The sequence below is a fragment of the Sycon ciliatum genome, chromosome 9 (assembly GCF_964019385.1).
Source record: "Sycon ciliatum chromosome 9, ocSycCili1.1, whole genome shotgun sequence".
NCBI lineage: Eukaryota > Metazoa > Porifera > Calcarea > Leucosolenida > Sycettidae > Sycon > Sycon ciliatum.
The window spans coordinates 26,990,641-27,005,545 of NC_088651.1; the positions used below are offsets into that span (position 1 = coordinate 26,990,641).

General features: G+C 43.5%; 1 protein-coding gene across 2 annotated transcripts in view; it reads left to right on the forward strand.

Moving 5' to 3' along the window:
- Positions 1-9,864, forward strand: part of LOC135825194 (adhesion G protein-coupled receptor E1-like) — a 28,519-nt gene extending 18,655 nt beyond the window's left edge. Inside the window, exons 3-12 of one of the 2 annotated variants that reach the window (XM_065337925.1) lie at positions 519-659; positions 1,141-1,272; positions 2,166-2,288; positions 3,320-3,510; positions 4,264-4,350; positions 5,544-5,618; positions 5,935-6,021; positions 6,764-6,848; positions 7,494-7,582; positions 8,746-9,864. In XM_065337925.1, coding sequence (XP_065193997.1) covers positions 519-659; positions 1,141-1,272; positions 2,166-2,288; positions 3,320-3,510; positions 4,264-4,350; positions 5,544-5,618; positions 5,935-6,021; positions 6,764-6,848; positions 7,494-7,582; positions 8,746-9,177 — 1,442 coding nt within the window. In that variant the 3' untranslated portion in view covers positions 9,178-9,864. The remainder of the gene's footprint in view (positions 1-518; positions 660-1,140; positions 1,273-2,165; positions 2,289-3,319; positions 3,511-4,263; positions 4,351-5,543; positions 5,619-5,934; positions 6,022-6,763; positions 6,849-7,493; positions 7,583-8,745) is intronic. The other variant, XM_065337926.1, reaches the window with a different exon arrangement.
- Positions 9,865-14,905: the final 5,041 nt, after the last annotated feature.

Below are 14,905 nucleotides of genomic sequence, written 5' to 3' on the forward strand. Positions count from 1 at the left end.
TCATGTAGGCATGGCAAGCACATCACTGCAAACAGTGTTAAAAGCAATGATAATATGCACAGAAATGAAGGGTGGGAGGGCAGGGCCACTGGTGAGACTCAAAACTGACTGAAGAAGCCAGGAAAAGAAGCGACAATAAAGAACACACCCGATGCCATAGTTGCAAATGAAAATATTTCGCGAGAAATACAACTTGACAGGAGCTAAGGGAGGGTGCTACTGTACGGGCGGAAGTGCTTGCTGCTGAAAATTTCGAGAGGATTATCACGATCACAAATGCATGAGTTAAGTCAAAATAAGGAAAACCACTTCTGATTAGAGGATATAAGACTCCGATAATGACTGAAGACATCAGAACGAATGCATAGGACATTTTCAGGATAGCACAATGAAAACCAGGGGAAATGCACTGCCTTCTCCCAGGTTCAGTATTGCTGTTTCATCAATTTGGAAATGCCGCAGAGTTTGCTAATTTTCTTTCCTGACATCTGCTCTGCCTTCACTCAAATTGTATCCAGATCGAACGCCAGAGTGCCCCACAGCTGACTTAACAAGGCGTCTACCTTGCTCAGTCTCTGGAGAATGTGTGTTCAACACTACACAGCAATCTGCTGTTTGTGTTTGTCCAGCTGGACTGACTGGAAGGAGGTGTGATGCAGGTGAGTGTCATGCAGGATCATTGAAAAAGAGGCGAAAACCCTTTGTAAATGGCTCCGCTTCATTATGTACAACAAAAGCAACAGAAAATGTTATGTAAACATGGATGAAAGCAAAGTGAGCGCACTCATACCACGAGAACAATTTAACAATAGTGTTTTTAAACGGTTTGAGCGTCGTTTTTATGTGAGAATCATCAGAGATCGTCATCACATTGAGAGTTGGACTACAAAGGAAAGATATTATGAATGAAAGGCTGTTGGTGTGTTTTCATTTCAAAAGTGAACAAAAACAGCAGACGTTTGGTGAATTTCAATGGAACTCAGCGTTGAACAGTAAATAAGTAGCCTTTTCCATTGCCAACTTGTGTCTTCTGACATTTCGCAAGTAATTAGCACCTCAGCTCGTCAGTAAGCATTATGAACTCCCCTTGTGTGTAAATCTTTCTATTTGTCTGTTTGTCCCTACTGCGTGTACGTGCAGACATAGATGAGTGTAGTCGACCAGACTTGAACAACTGTGACCAACCAGCTGTAGCATTTTGCATCAACAGTTATGGATCATTTGGGTGTGAGTGCAACACGGGATTCAAAGGCGATGGACGCTTGTGTAATGGTGAGTTGCCGGGAAGCATGTCTAACTAATCGAAGCCAAATTCAGTATAACAACCACTCACTGGGGAAATCCGGCAATGAGGCCAAGTAAAGGCCCATCGCGGGACGTGTTATGGCTAAAATTGGAGGCAGCCTCATTCATACTTGTCCTGACAACATTGAAGCAAACTTCGTATTTTCTACTGCGTCATGGAATGTCATACCCTGCAGTCCCGTTGAATCCCATTCAACTGCTCCAGTTTTCCTCTATGATAACTGAGCATTGTCTACTGTAACAAAAGCCTTTGAAAGCAAGACTGTTGTCGGGCTCCGCTATAATCTGACATACATAGGGATAGTTTTTTGACCAAAATATTATTGTCATTATTATAATTATGTAGAGAGAAAGAGAGAGAGCAAATGAAGCTAAACTTGTGTTAGCTACTTCAGAAAGTGGTGGACATCACGCAACTGCATTGTAAATAAAAGGGGTTTGTCAGCTGACAACCGCTCATGATATTTCGACATCGTTAATAAAAGAATGTTCATCTAGAGAGTGAGTAGCAACTAAATAGAGCGGTTGTCAGTTGACAAACCCCCTTTTATTTGTGTTAGTTAGTTGCATTGATTGCGATGTGGCTAGTACCAGTGAAACAGTACATTGTGTGAGTAATTCACAATATTTCTGCGTTCAGTTGAAGTGTAACAGCAGTATGATGGGTCCACAGCTTCGCTTATGATTATGCTTTTGCTTATTCGTCCGAATATGATTTCAATTTAGCTCCTACTGCCGAAACTGAACAGTGGCTAGTAATAGCAGTTTTTACGACCACATGCTTTCTCCCAGCATGGTCATGTGTATATTGCACTGGTTGAATACCCGAACTGTTCCCTTCATTCACATTCTCTGTCCAGACCTAGATGAATGTACAGATGGTGTACATGAGTGTAATGAACATGCAATGTGTAATAACACTGTAGGATCATACTCTTGTTACTGTCAATCTGGATACAAGGGAGATGGTACTAACTGCCAAGGTAAGTGTCACACTATTGATGGCATCGAATGCAATATAGTTTCACAGGTCTAGGAAACCGCATACGTACAGTGTGTTTTGGAGTCGAAAAAGGACAGAAATACCGAAGTTCAATATTCATGAACAGACTACAGAGACACTCATGGATATTTGCGACAGGAAGCATCCACCATCAAACACCTTCAGATTTCATTCTGTTCCTTTCTGAAGATCGTCAAACCCTTGAACTGCACTATCTATGAGTAGACAAGTGCCAAATGGGCTTGAAGGAAATGTAACCGGGATTTCCTTTTGAGCATGGTCACTGACTTTTGAAAGGGGCTAAGGCACGTTCACTGTTGGCCTCATTTTCCCAGGGCGGCTGAGTTTTCAACGCACTAAACCGCCTTTCAAACTCTTCATCCACGTCATGGAACAAAATCGCGAATATTCGCGACAGGAAGCATCCACAAACAATCATCTTTATATTTCGTTCTGTTCCTTTCTGAGGATCATCAAACCCTTGAACTGCACTATCCGTGAGTAGAGATGTGCCAAGTGGACTTTAAGGAAATGTAACCGGGATTTCCTTTTGAGCACAGTAACTGACTGAAAGGGTTGGGACACGTTCACTGTTGGTCTCGTTTTCCCAGGGCGACTGGGTTTTTAACGCACTTAACCTCGTTTCAAAAACTGCATTCATGTCACGGAACAAAATCGAACCCCATTTTCCATACATTGATGGACCTCCTAGATATGAGGCTCATTGGAAAGGTCTGAACCGGGCAAGGTGGTCGTTTCCAGCTCCATAGACATAATATAATTACATGTATCACTTTGACTTTTAGATGCTTTTAAAGCTGCATGCCATATCACTTTCAGTCGGACTAAAAATTCTGTTGATTCTTACTGGGTACGCACACAGGGACACAGCAGTCCCACACACGCCTAAATGCAATGTGTTTCGTTTGGTAGCAGTGATGGATAATTACGGACGGACCCAAGATAACAGTTGATATTCTTGGGGTTTTGCTCTGTTTTCACCCCTTCTAGTTGATCTGTGCGGATCATCTGCAAACAGCGAGCTTTGCTACCAAATTGAAGAGGTTAAAACCTACAACAAGCAGCTGGAAGAGAAACTGGAAGAAAGGGATCTCCAAATCAATAAACTACTCTCCGACATGAAAGTACTGACAACCATATTTGTCCAGCAGAAGACGAAGGTGGATCAAATGGAAATTCAGGTGACAATCTCTTGTGGCTTTCTCGTTTGGTTTTTAAACATCTGATCACAATAAACAATTGTTTGACACTCTACAGCTATATGTAGCAGTACTGTTTTGGCTGCTTTGATACAGGATAATATTATTGGTTTGCTCTGTATTTGCAGAACAAGGTTAAACTCCTCTCCATTAGGGAGGAGATGATGTCATTGAACATATCTCAGCAAGCACAGGAGAAGAAGGGAAGGGAAAGTGATGTGAAAAACACTGTTCCAAGAATTCCAGTCTAAGTGGCCACATGCAACATAACATTTATTGCAAATATATTAGCCAGCGGCGATCAGAGGTAATCATAATAGCCAACCACAGGATGATCGAATATAAAGTACAAAAATGCCTCAACTTCCCGTAGTGTCTAAGCGGACGGATATTTTGTTTTGGCTTCATTTGGACCCGATGATGTTCAAAACAGACATAGGGTCTGCATAGAGGCTATGCGCCTAAACCTGCAATAGTGGGAGGGTTTGATTATCATATCGTCTGCACTGAATTATTCTATCTCCTCTGCTTGCCTTCATATACCTGCGTTTTCCTAATCTCCTTATGTTTTCTGATGATTGGTTTTTGCCATGAAACTCTGAGTTATAACAAAACCACAGCCCTATTTACTTCCTTTTGTGTACCTCTTGCGTAGGGTCTCCATATGTTTGGTTATCAAATGCAAGCCCAGGGGGAAAGTGAGTTCCTTTGGTGTTAATTCAATTCTTTCTACAGACCAAGCAACACTTCAGGACCATCCAGCAACATTCTACTAAGCAGTTTGAATCAATGAATGCCACTCTCCAGGAAGAAGGGCGAAAGGTAAGCATACCAATGCAGTATTTCACTGATACCATACTACAATGCATCCAAGCCTGTGTGAATGTGTGTGTGTGTGTGTGTGTGTGTGTGTGTGTGTGTGTGTGTGTGTGTGTGTGTGTGTGTGTGTGTGTGTGTGTGTGTGCAAGTGTGTGTGTGTGTGTGTGTGTGTGTGTGTGTGTGTGTGTGTGCGAGCGCGTGTGTGTGAGTGTGTGTGGTTGTGTGTGTGTGTGTGTGTCACAAGTGCGACCGTGGCCATCGAGCAACCGAGTCTGATAGAGCGTCGTATGGTGTTCGCTGTTCTCGCTGCAACCGTCAGTTCCTTCGACACAGTGACCTGAGTCGTCATCTCCGTTTCTGCTCCTGACAATGACTCCTGCTCCTTTCGGAATGGTGTGGCCCTTGTGGCAACCAAGCTACAGTAGTAGTAGTAGTAGTAGTAGTAGTAGTAGTAGTAGTAGTAGTAGTAGTAGTAGTAGTAGTAGTAGTAGTAGTAGTAGTAGTAGTAGTAGTAGTAGTGTGTGTGTGTGTGTGTGTGTGTGTGTGTGTGTGTGTGTGTGTGTATGTGTGTGTGTGTGTGTGTGTGTGTGTGTGTGTGTGTGTGTGTGTGTGTGTGTGTGTGTGTGTGTGTGTGAATGTACCCTATCAAACTGAAATATTTTAAACTTCTTGTGAGATTCACTCAGGCTGAAAATTTAGTCGCAGACTCAGCTACTAAACAAGTGATACGTGAGCATACATGTACAACGGAGTAGGAAGTCGTTGTCCTGTAAACAGTAGGATTTCCAGCAAGGATTTGAACTCGTGATATCATGACCAAGTCTCCATTGAACTCACGTGACTTTTCCTGTAGAAAGTCGAATCTGTTCATAGTACTCAGCCTGATTAATATCAGTCGAGTTTTGGGAAGATTCCACACCTCCGTCATCCGTGAGACAATAAAATTTTGAGAATAGTGCAACTTGTGACCTCTTGGAAGAGCAGCCACAATAACCGGTGTCTGCATGGAATAACGTTAAAGAGTCCTTTTCTCCCAGAGCTACAGCTAATGGAAATGATCCAAATCGGTAGCTAGGCAATGAACACTTTGGCATGCTCAGACAACCTGAGTGAGTGTGTAGTCAAGCTAGCTCTCAGCAAGCAAAAACTGTTTTGGCTCCTTTCACACAGGATATTGGTTTGCGCTGTATTTGCAGAACACGGTTAAACTCCTATCCATTAAGGAGGACATGACGTCATTGAACTTATCTCAGCAAGCACAGGAGAAGAAGGTAAGGAAACTGCTATCAAAAACACTGTTCTAAGAATTCCAATCCAAGTGGCCATATGCAACACAGCAATTATTGCAAATATAATATCCAGCGGCGATCAGAGGTGCCAATATTGACATACCATAGAATGATCGAATATAAAAAGTACAGAAATGTCTCAACATCCCGTAGTGTCTAAGCAAACGCATATTTTTTTGGGCTTCATTTGGACCGTAGATGTTCAAAACAGACATTTTAGGGTCTGCATATGTTTGGTTATAAAATGCAAGCCCGGGAACGTGAGTTCCTTTGATTTTAATTCAATTCTTTCCCACAGACCAAGCAACACTTCAGGGCCATCCAGCAACATTCTGCTAAGGAGTTTGATTCAATCAACACCACTCTGCAGGAAGAAGGGCAAAGGGTAAGCGTACCACAATGAAGTATTTCACTGGTATCATAATACAAGGCATCCAAGCCTGTGTGTGTGTGTGTGTGTGTAAATGTGCCCTATCCGATTGAAAATATCTCAAACGCCTTGTGAGATTCACTCAGGCTGAAAATTTTATCGCAGACTCAGCTACTAAAAAAGTGATACGTGTGCATACATGTACAAGTACATAAACAACGGAGTAGGAAGTTGTTGTTTCTAAACAGTAGGATGTCCAGTAAGGATTTGACTTCGTGATGTCATGACCAAGTCTCCATTAAACTCACTTGATTTTCCTGTAGAAAGTCGAATCAGTTCACAGTACTCAGCCTAATTTAATATCAGTCGAGTTTTGGGAGGATCTGCGCCTTGATCTTTGAAGGGTGGTGTCGTTCCTACGGACGCGGAATATTCGGTTTCCAACCGAGTCTCACGCAATTTTTTTGGGAAGATCCCACACCTACGTCGTCCGTGAGAGAATAGAATCTTGAGAATAGCATAACTTTTGACCTCTCGGAAGAGCAGACACAGGACCCGGTGTCCGCATTGAATAACGTTAAAGAGTACTTTTCTCCCAGAGCTACAGCAAATGGAAGTGATCCGAATCGGTAGCTAGGCAATGAACACTTTGGCATGCTCAGACAACCTGAGTGAGTGTGTAGTCAAGCTAGCTCTCGGCAAGCAAATTCCTGGTATATTTGAGTCTAATTCATTTTACTTGAACTTCTTCTCACAGACAAAGCAACACCTCATGAACATGCAGCTGCATTCTGCTCAACAGTTTGCTGCAATCAATGCCACTTTGACGGAGGAAGGACAGAAGATAGGAAAGCAATGCAGTGTTTCCATACGCAAGGTGCATGCCGTACGGCTTGCGTGGGATTCTGTTATTGAGAGCAGATCAAGGGGCATATGTCACAGCTCCTTGTAGCAGGTGATACTCGAGTAGATCAGAACTGCAATAATGTGCTGGATGAAAATTTCAATCACTGCACCGTATTCCATAAATACAGGCCAAGAGATCATAACCAACCATGAGTCACAACAGAGTTGCCACAATCCTTCCAAGCAGAATTCAATGCTGAATTGGCCAAAAGGGCAACAACTTACCCGACTGCTTGCACAGATGGCAGGACAAGCTTTTACCTAACGCCAAACAAAACATGAAATCAACCAGAGCACACATTCTGTAGTTTTGTCGAGATATCCAGAGATACAGTCATGTACGTTCCAAATGGCAGTCTGGCTCAAGTCGTCAAATATCGACTTTTTCACATAATCTTTGGCCTTTCACACATTGCAGAATGACAGTGTCTATTATGCAACTTAAATCCTCGGACTGGAACATACACATGTTATCTAGATTTCTGTACTTCATGCCAGTATTAAAAATGAATGAGAATATTTGAAAAACACCGGAGAAAAGGGTTAGTGTCTATCTGATCATTTTTCAAATATTTTCCAACAGACGAAGCAACATTTCAAGTCAATGAAGCAACATTTTGTTGAGCAGCATTCAACAATCAGTGCTACTCTGCAGGAGGAAAGAAAGAAGGTTAGTTAAGCATTTCTGTTATGCAATGTAATAGAATACTAGCAATACGACTAAGAGTAAGAAGTGCTTTCCTTTAAATGACTTTTAAAAAGAGGCCTCGGCGTCTAATCGATTCACTAGCCTGAGAGGGAGAGATTAGAGTCAAGAGAGTCCAAAAAGGAGAGCCTGAATTGGACTGTACGGCGGAGGGGTAGCTTTGTTCGAAGGCTGGTGAAGGCGTGAAGCAGGTTTAAATGAGATGCAGAATAGACTTGATACCGGCAGGTGATAGCATGATATGTTGATACGTATAATTATGTCAGGAAGATTTTTTTATAAACATTTTCTTCCAAGCTCATTTTGAAGGCATGCCCTGTTTTCCCGAGTCAACTGGTGCAGACCATGCCCTTTGCAAGTGAATGTTGAAACGAGGGCTCTCCTTGGTGCTGCTTTGCGAGTCTTTTTCACAGTCATAAGAAAGCCTATACTCGGTCAACCCACAATATTGTCCACAGCTTTATTTGTAATTGTACAATGTCTAGTGGTTGTTACTGCTGCGGGTAGTAGTTCCAACTTAGTTCCAGGATTGGTGCAAGTGAACGACAACCCAAACATGTCATGAATCAGGTTATAAAAGAGTGAAATACAACTACAGAAACAATGAGAACGCGCAACAGGAAACGAACTGGCAGTGGCAAGAAGTGAACAAACTATTATATGTGATAATATCAAAGAGGATAACGATAAGATTGTGACAGTTTGGCAGTTGTTGTGTAAACTGTTCCACTGGACGTCTCCACTGTCTACACACAGTCTGCCTGGCTTGTGCTTAACAGTTTCATGATGGGCTAAGGCCGGGAGAGATTGGTAGTCTGGTCCATTGATACTCTCTTGGGTATAACTACTTATTACTTCAGAAGTATTGTTTTAGCTGTCTCCCAGCAGTACCTCACCTCTCTCTATATTCCGGAGTTTAAATAAACAAAAAGAGTATATTATCGTGTCCGTTCCCTAATGGAACTCACGACGGCCCAGTAAACCCTATTCCTGGGTTTGACAGCAGTGAAAATGGCTACTCAACATTGTTCTGAATAATTAACAATCACTACCGCGTGCCACAAATTGGGTAAATTATGCTCATATCATATGCATGTTTGTATTATGTACTTCTATGTCATTTTCAGTGCGGTATTGTATCATGGAAGACATTTACAATGGAGACATCTAATAGCCATCGAAACCCGTTCAGTGGAGTCGTGTTCAACAAGACTAGACCTGACACTGTTATCAGAGTGGTGTACACAACCTCTATTGGATTTCAGCATGGGAACAATGCATGGCATTGTGTGAAGGTGTCAGTGCGTATTAACGGCAGTGACTGTTCAGACCCAGCCCCGATCAGAAGTGGAACCTCTAGTACTTCACCTTACTATCAAATACATGCTGGTGTTGTGAGTGGTATTTGTAATATTCACACTTCAGGTCCACTGTCCTTCTCTACACACATACAGGCACAATGCAGTACAAACACAGATTACCTGGGTTACTACTATGGTACAGGTAGCATCACATCCACTCTGCATATCGAAGAACTTTGCAATAATCAACAGAACTAGAAGTCTGCCTCCCAATTCCTCTGCCCCCCCCCCTCCCTCTCTACTCTCTCTCTCCCCCCCCCCTTTCCATCTCTGTAACAATCTAGTAGTGTTTACTGTTGACTGGTAGTCTTCCTGAGGCAGGCAACACGGCGTTAGAATATACAAGTTGTTTCCCGTTTCTCTACATTGTATTCTGTCTATTGACCTTTTTATCTATCCACTTTATCTACTTTGAAATATCCATTTTATCTAATCACTCAATCTATCCCTTGTATCTATCCATTCTATCTATCTGCATGTACCCATGTATGTATGCATGTACCTATGTATGTATGTTGTACCTATGTATGTATGTTGTTCTACATCTCAAAACTACCACAATTCGTTTTCAAGTGCACCTCTGTTCCCAGTATGCAATGCTTTCCTTCTAATGCACAAGATTGACTCTACTTTTGTGGGACACGCGGTTGTTACAACAGCGTAGAATACACTTGCTCTGTAGTCAATGCAGAAACGTTTTCAATGCTTCACTACCCCACTTCTATTATAATTAAAAAACGTCTTCCATTTTGTGCTCATGACGGCATCATCGGCTGTTCGGCATTTCTTTGTCCTATTCTATTAGTAATTTGCGGTTTCAGGAAGAACGGTTTACAAAGTAGGATTTACATTGTGTGAAATTCCAGTCCGAAATCAAAGGAAATGGATTCTGGTCATGAGAATATTTGTACTGTTATTGCACTTGGCATTCAGGGTCAAAGTAAGTAAAGAAATATTCAATTTGCTGTCACCCTGAGAGGTGTGGTGAGTGCTGGTCTGCAGACAATCAGTGGCCTATTCTCGCCTACGTACCACACAGTGAATTTACTAAGGGTTAGTGAAACTCCTGGAAGTCCATAACAAGACGTTGTTGGGTTAGTGGAACTCCTGGAAGTCCATGAAAAGACGTTGTTGGGTTTAGAAAAGTGAAGTGTTATACATTCTGTGAGGGGGAGATTTGGAGTTAAATGGGCATTCCGGGAATTATTTCGGTAGTGTGTTCTGTTCGTGGGGGCTTCGTATGCCCCCCAAGGAACGGGGAGTCGCGAAAACTAGACGCAAAAAGTCGATATAATTATGAAGCCAGGGAGGGCCAAGTTTGTCTCCTCCGCGGAGGTTTTGATGACGTCACGTGTGATTAGGAGCTCAATCGCGCTCCAGGAGCTCGAATGGGAACACTGCTGAAACTGTCGAGGTGAAGCGTTCCAGGGTAGTTTTCAAGTTTGTTTCTTGCATGTCGTCGAGGTGCCAACTTCAGATTTCCCGTCTGTCATGCCGAGGTGCTGTGCTCCGATTCGAAGGATGAGGCATGCACAATTTTGACGAGGTTTACGTTTCCTACGACGCTGAGTTGCGGCTTTCATAGGTCAAAAACATGGGTAGAGCAGCTCGAGTCGCCGGTGGGAAAACGCACAAGCTCTTAGAGCCAATAAATTAGGATCGTTTGTGTTCAGCCCACTTTGAACGGACCTGCTTTCAGCTCAATCTGATGAGCGAATTTATGGCTAACGGAGCGATGAGCAGCCAGTCAGGCAAAAATCGACCTCGTAAGCTCGTCGCGTGGAGGGTGCATTGCTTACGTTATTTTAGAGTTCAGGCATGTCTGCAAAGTCTAGTTCCACGTTGAACGGCCTCGAAAGGAATCACTTTACCTCAATCGAAAACGCGAGCAGGAGGAGGGATCGGATGGGGAGCTGGTACATGTTTAGACAAGCAAACGTGAAGTCGGGGTGATGCGTAACGCATGTCAAAGCGCTGTCAATGCTAACAGCTCCATCGCTCTCTCGACAGCAAAGGCAATCGACTGCCCTCTGCAAACCTCCACATTTCTAGCAGGAACACCAATCGGTTCTTCCTTGTCGACCAGTGAAGTCGTCTGCTCCAATCTCCTGGCCCTCATCACGCTGCGCTGCTACCAGGGACACCTGAGGAGGCCCTTCGGGTTCCTTGGAGTATGGCTGCAGTTGTGAAGCTTGGGAATGTCGACCAAACATCGTTCTTCATCACCAGAAAATGCAAACAACTAACACCTTCAAATGCAGGGAATTTGAATACTAATCACAGGTGACGTCATCAAACCCCTCCGCGGAGCAGACAAACTTGGCCCTCCCTGGCTTCATAATTATATCGACTTTTTGGGTCTAGTTTTCGCGATTCCCCATTCCTTGGAGGCCATATGAGGCCCCCATGAAGAGAACACACTACCGTAAAAATTCCCGGAGTGCTCCTCCTTCTCCTTGTCACTTGTCAGTTCATAACAAGACATAAGTCGAATATTGAGCCAGTTAATAAAATTACAATACAGGTAGTCCCGCTCTTGTAGCATTTGAGTACTCTTGTGTGGGGTAGTGACTTTGCTGTTTGCATTATGCAGAGCTCATTGACTTGTCCGTTTGAGCATTCCGGCAAGGTACATCCGTGCCCGGTTTAAATATGGCTTTGGAATTCTATTTTTCATTGCTATCAGGTTCCGCCTCATTTTCTCTGTGCTGCGCTGATGAGTGTACAAAGGACAAAACAGTTCTGTCCGTAGATTTTAAAAGTATTTCGCTCCTACTCTTGACGTTGTAGGAGTTGACCACTCTCGTGTGGGGTAGTGACTTTGTTGTTTGCGCTATGCAGAGGTCACTGATTTGTCAGTTTGAGCAGCCCGGCAAGGTACGTTCGGGCCTGCTTTAAATCTTGCTTTTGGAAATTTTACATTTCATTACTACCGGTATCTGGTTCTGCCTAATTTCCTCTGTTCTGCGCCGTTGAGTCCACAAAGGACGAAACAGTTCTGTCCGCAGATTCAGTAACTACTTGAAATGCAACATTATGACTGTATCTACATTTTCCTGGTCTGGCAGCAATACATGTATGAGCATGCCAAGGACAATTGCCAGGTGGTTGTTAGAGTTGTATGCGACAACAAATTGAGACTAGCATGTAGGTTCAAACCAATAAATTTGCTCCCTAGCTTTCTAAGACGATTGTAACGCAGAGAGTTGAGCCTTACTTACTTTTTAGTTGAACCAGCACTACCGTAGCATAATAGTGACGGTTTTGAAAGGTCCCGTGTTAGGTGTGGTGGAGTTTTACTAGTACATGTACTTCGAAGTACGCCAAACTACAATACATAGCATGTAGCATGTGTTGCAATGCTGAGGGTTACAATGCAGCACTGGATTCAAGTTACAGTGGATCCAAGTGTCAGCGTTGTCAGGCCTCCGGCTTTTAACGACGTACGTTTGCATGCATACGCCCATGCCCATCCACGTGTAACATATTTTACTTACAAAATAAACAAAAAGTGTTCGACAACATTCAAATCCACGTTCTAAAATAACAAGATGAGTTTAGATGACCACAGCAACATCTGGACAGTACTACTTGCAGGAGTCGACTTGGATGGAGAACCAAGGATTGATTTATAGAAGAAAGAAAGGACCAAGGACCTACAAGTTACACTATCATGTCCACCAACACCACCTCCCTATGTGTTATTTCTTTAACTTAGAGCCTTCCAAGTCGGAAGGCTGTTGGAGTGCGCATCTAAGATGTGCTAGAGCTGTACGGTCAGTTAGTTGTAGAACGTCAGTACCGTCGGTCAGTGTCGTGCAATGTTATCGCATTTGCTGATTGCTTAGTAACTGGTATTAGTAGTATTGACATATCCGCGGCAAGCCGCTTATGTACAACTGCATGGGAGAGGATAACAAAAAATGAAAAATATTGTTGGGGAAATCCACGCTATTATCGAATATTCAACAATGACGGGTGTGGGGTTATACCAAATTCCCATAATGTGGAAGTACGTTATTATTGTTTTAAAGCACTAGGTGATCTGCACTCTACAATGTGACCTGTGCGATTATATCGTTAAATTATTGCCTGTTCCGAGCCACCAAACGCAGTGTCTCCAGGTCCTTCAGACTCCGGAGACGCATGGACGTTGCCTTGGCTAATTCGTTGTCTATCACCACTGGTAGGGTGATGCGCGGGCGTCCGAGCCAGCCCCGATTCTGTCGCTGGAAATACGCTGTCATGCTCACCTGCGCTGTTGTTGCTTCAGGGAGGCGTAGAATATGACCAAACAGTTACTGGTGTTGGCATCAAGCTATTGCGATGGAAGCTATTCGGACATGTCCTCCGTCTGTCTGACAGCACACCAGCCGTCCAGGCAATGGTCAGCTACTACACCAACAAGGACCTCAAGGGCTGGAGAGGACGGCCGAGGACCAGCCTGCCGGGTACACTATCTGCTGACTTGGAGGCAGCAGATGCCGGAAAGCTGGGTAGTCTGGAGGACTTGCACAGAATCAGGAAGATTGCAGTGGATAGGGCCGAGTGGCGAGCTCTGTGTCAACGGGTGACAGAAAAGGATCTGTAAGAGATGGAGGACACTGCAATATCTGTCTTCTTCTCAACAACGTACAAGTACATGTAACCTTGTATGTTTGGATGTTTGGATGGTGCCTTTGTTGCTGATCCACCACACCATCACTCAATGCTCTCTACTGCATTGTTCACCCACCATTGACTTTATACTTCTGCGGCTCCTTTGCCCCTTTTCTTCTGATTCGTGCTGTTTTGGTTCTGATACAGTGATCGTTTGATTTTTTCCAACAGCGTATCATCTGTTATCCTCCTGCCTTCGTTGTCCAGCACACGTGAAGAAGTGGACCTTTTGGTCGACTTCAACGCGAAAATGCACATAATAATAATAATAATTAGTAACTGGTGGACATTATAGCGTAACTTGTAGTTCCTTGATCCTTTTTCTTCTTCTATAAATTAGTGCGACTTACATTCAAGAATGCTGTACATGTACTTGAAGTACACGCACAGTGCTAGAACTGATAATAGTGGCACAGTAGCAACAGACCATATGTACTTGCTATGGATGGTCGCATCTCAAGTTCAGCGCTGAGGCGAAGGAGGACATGTACACTGATGGTCATGTTCTTGAGTTGTGTCCCCAACTGGAAGCACCGTTCATCATTTTCATGTGAAAGCATTCATTCATCATTCATCTAAAAGAGAAGAAAACAAATGGGAACTAGTTATGAAACCAACTATCGAGGGTTGTAACAAGATAATAAGCAGTCAGAAAGTACAATGAAAGGGAACAAAACTGACAGGCCAGTGAGACCTTCAACGATCTGCCCCTTTTGACTGCTTGTTATCTTGTTGCAGTCTTGGATATTAAGTTGCTATAATTATAACTAGTTCTCATGTGTTTTCGTCTACTTTACTTCAGAAGTACATCTAGTAATGTCCCAGTATCCGATTTCAACTTCAAAATATTTCATTCTTCATCCATCATCCATTCATCATTTTCATGCGAAAGTTTTTTTTCCAGTCATATCAACGTTTGTTGCTCCGTACACCGGAGCTGGCGCTTTCCCGCTGACTTAACTTCACCAGGAAAGCACCACTCCCTGCTCAATGCGCCATGTTTCCGGGAATCCTCGCTTCAACAGTTGACATTGAGTACGCTGAGGAAGATTCTGTCCGAAGAGCACCACCACAGGGTTAGTATAATGTTCTGGGTGCCAAACATCATCAGGGCTGCAAACATCACCAGGGCTGCAAACATCACCAGGGCTGCAAACATCACCAGGGCTGGAAACATCACCAGGGCTGGAAACATCACCAGGGCTGCAAACGTACAGAGACACTCAGTTTCCAGTGGTGCGACAATCACCACGTGATACCAGAAAGC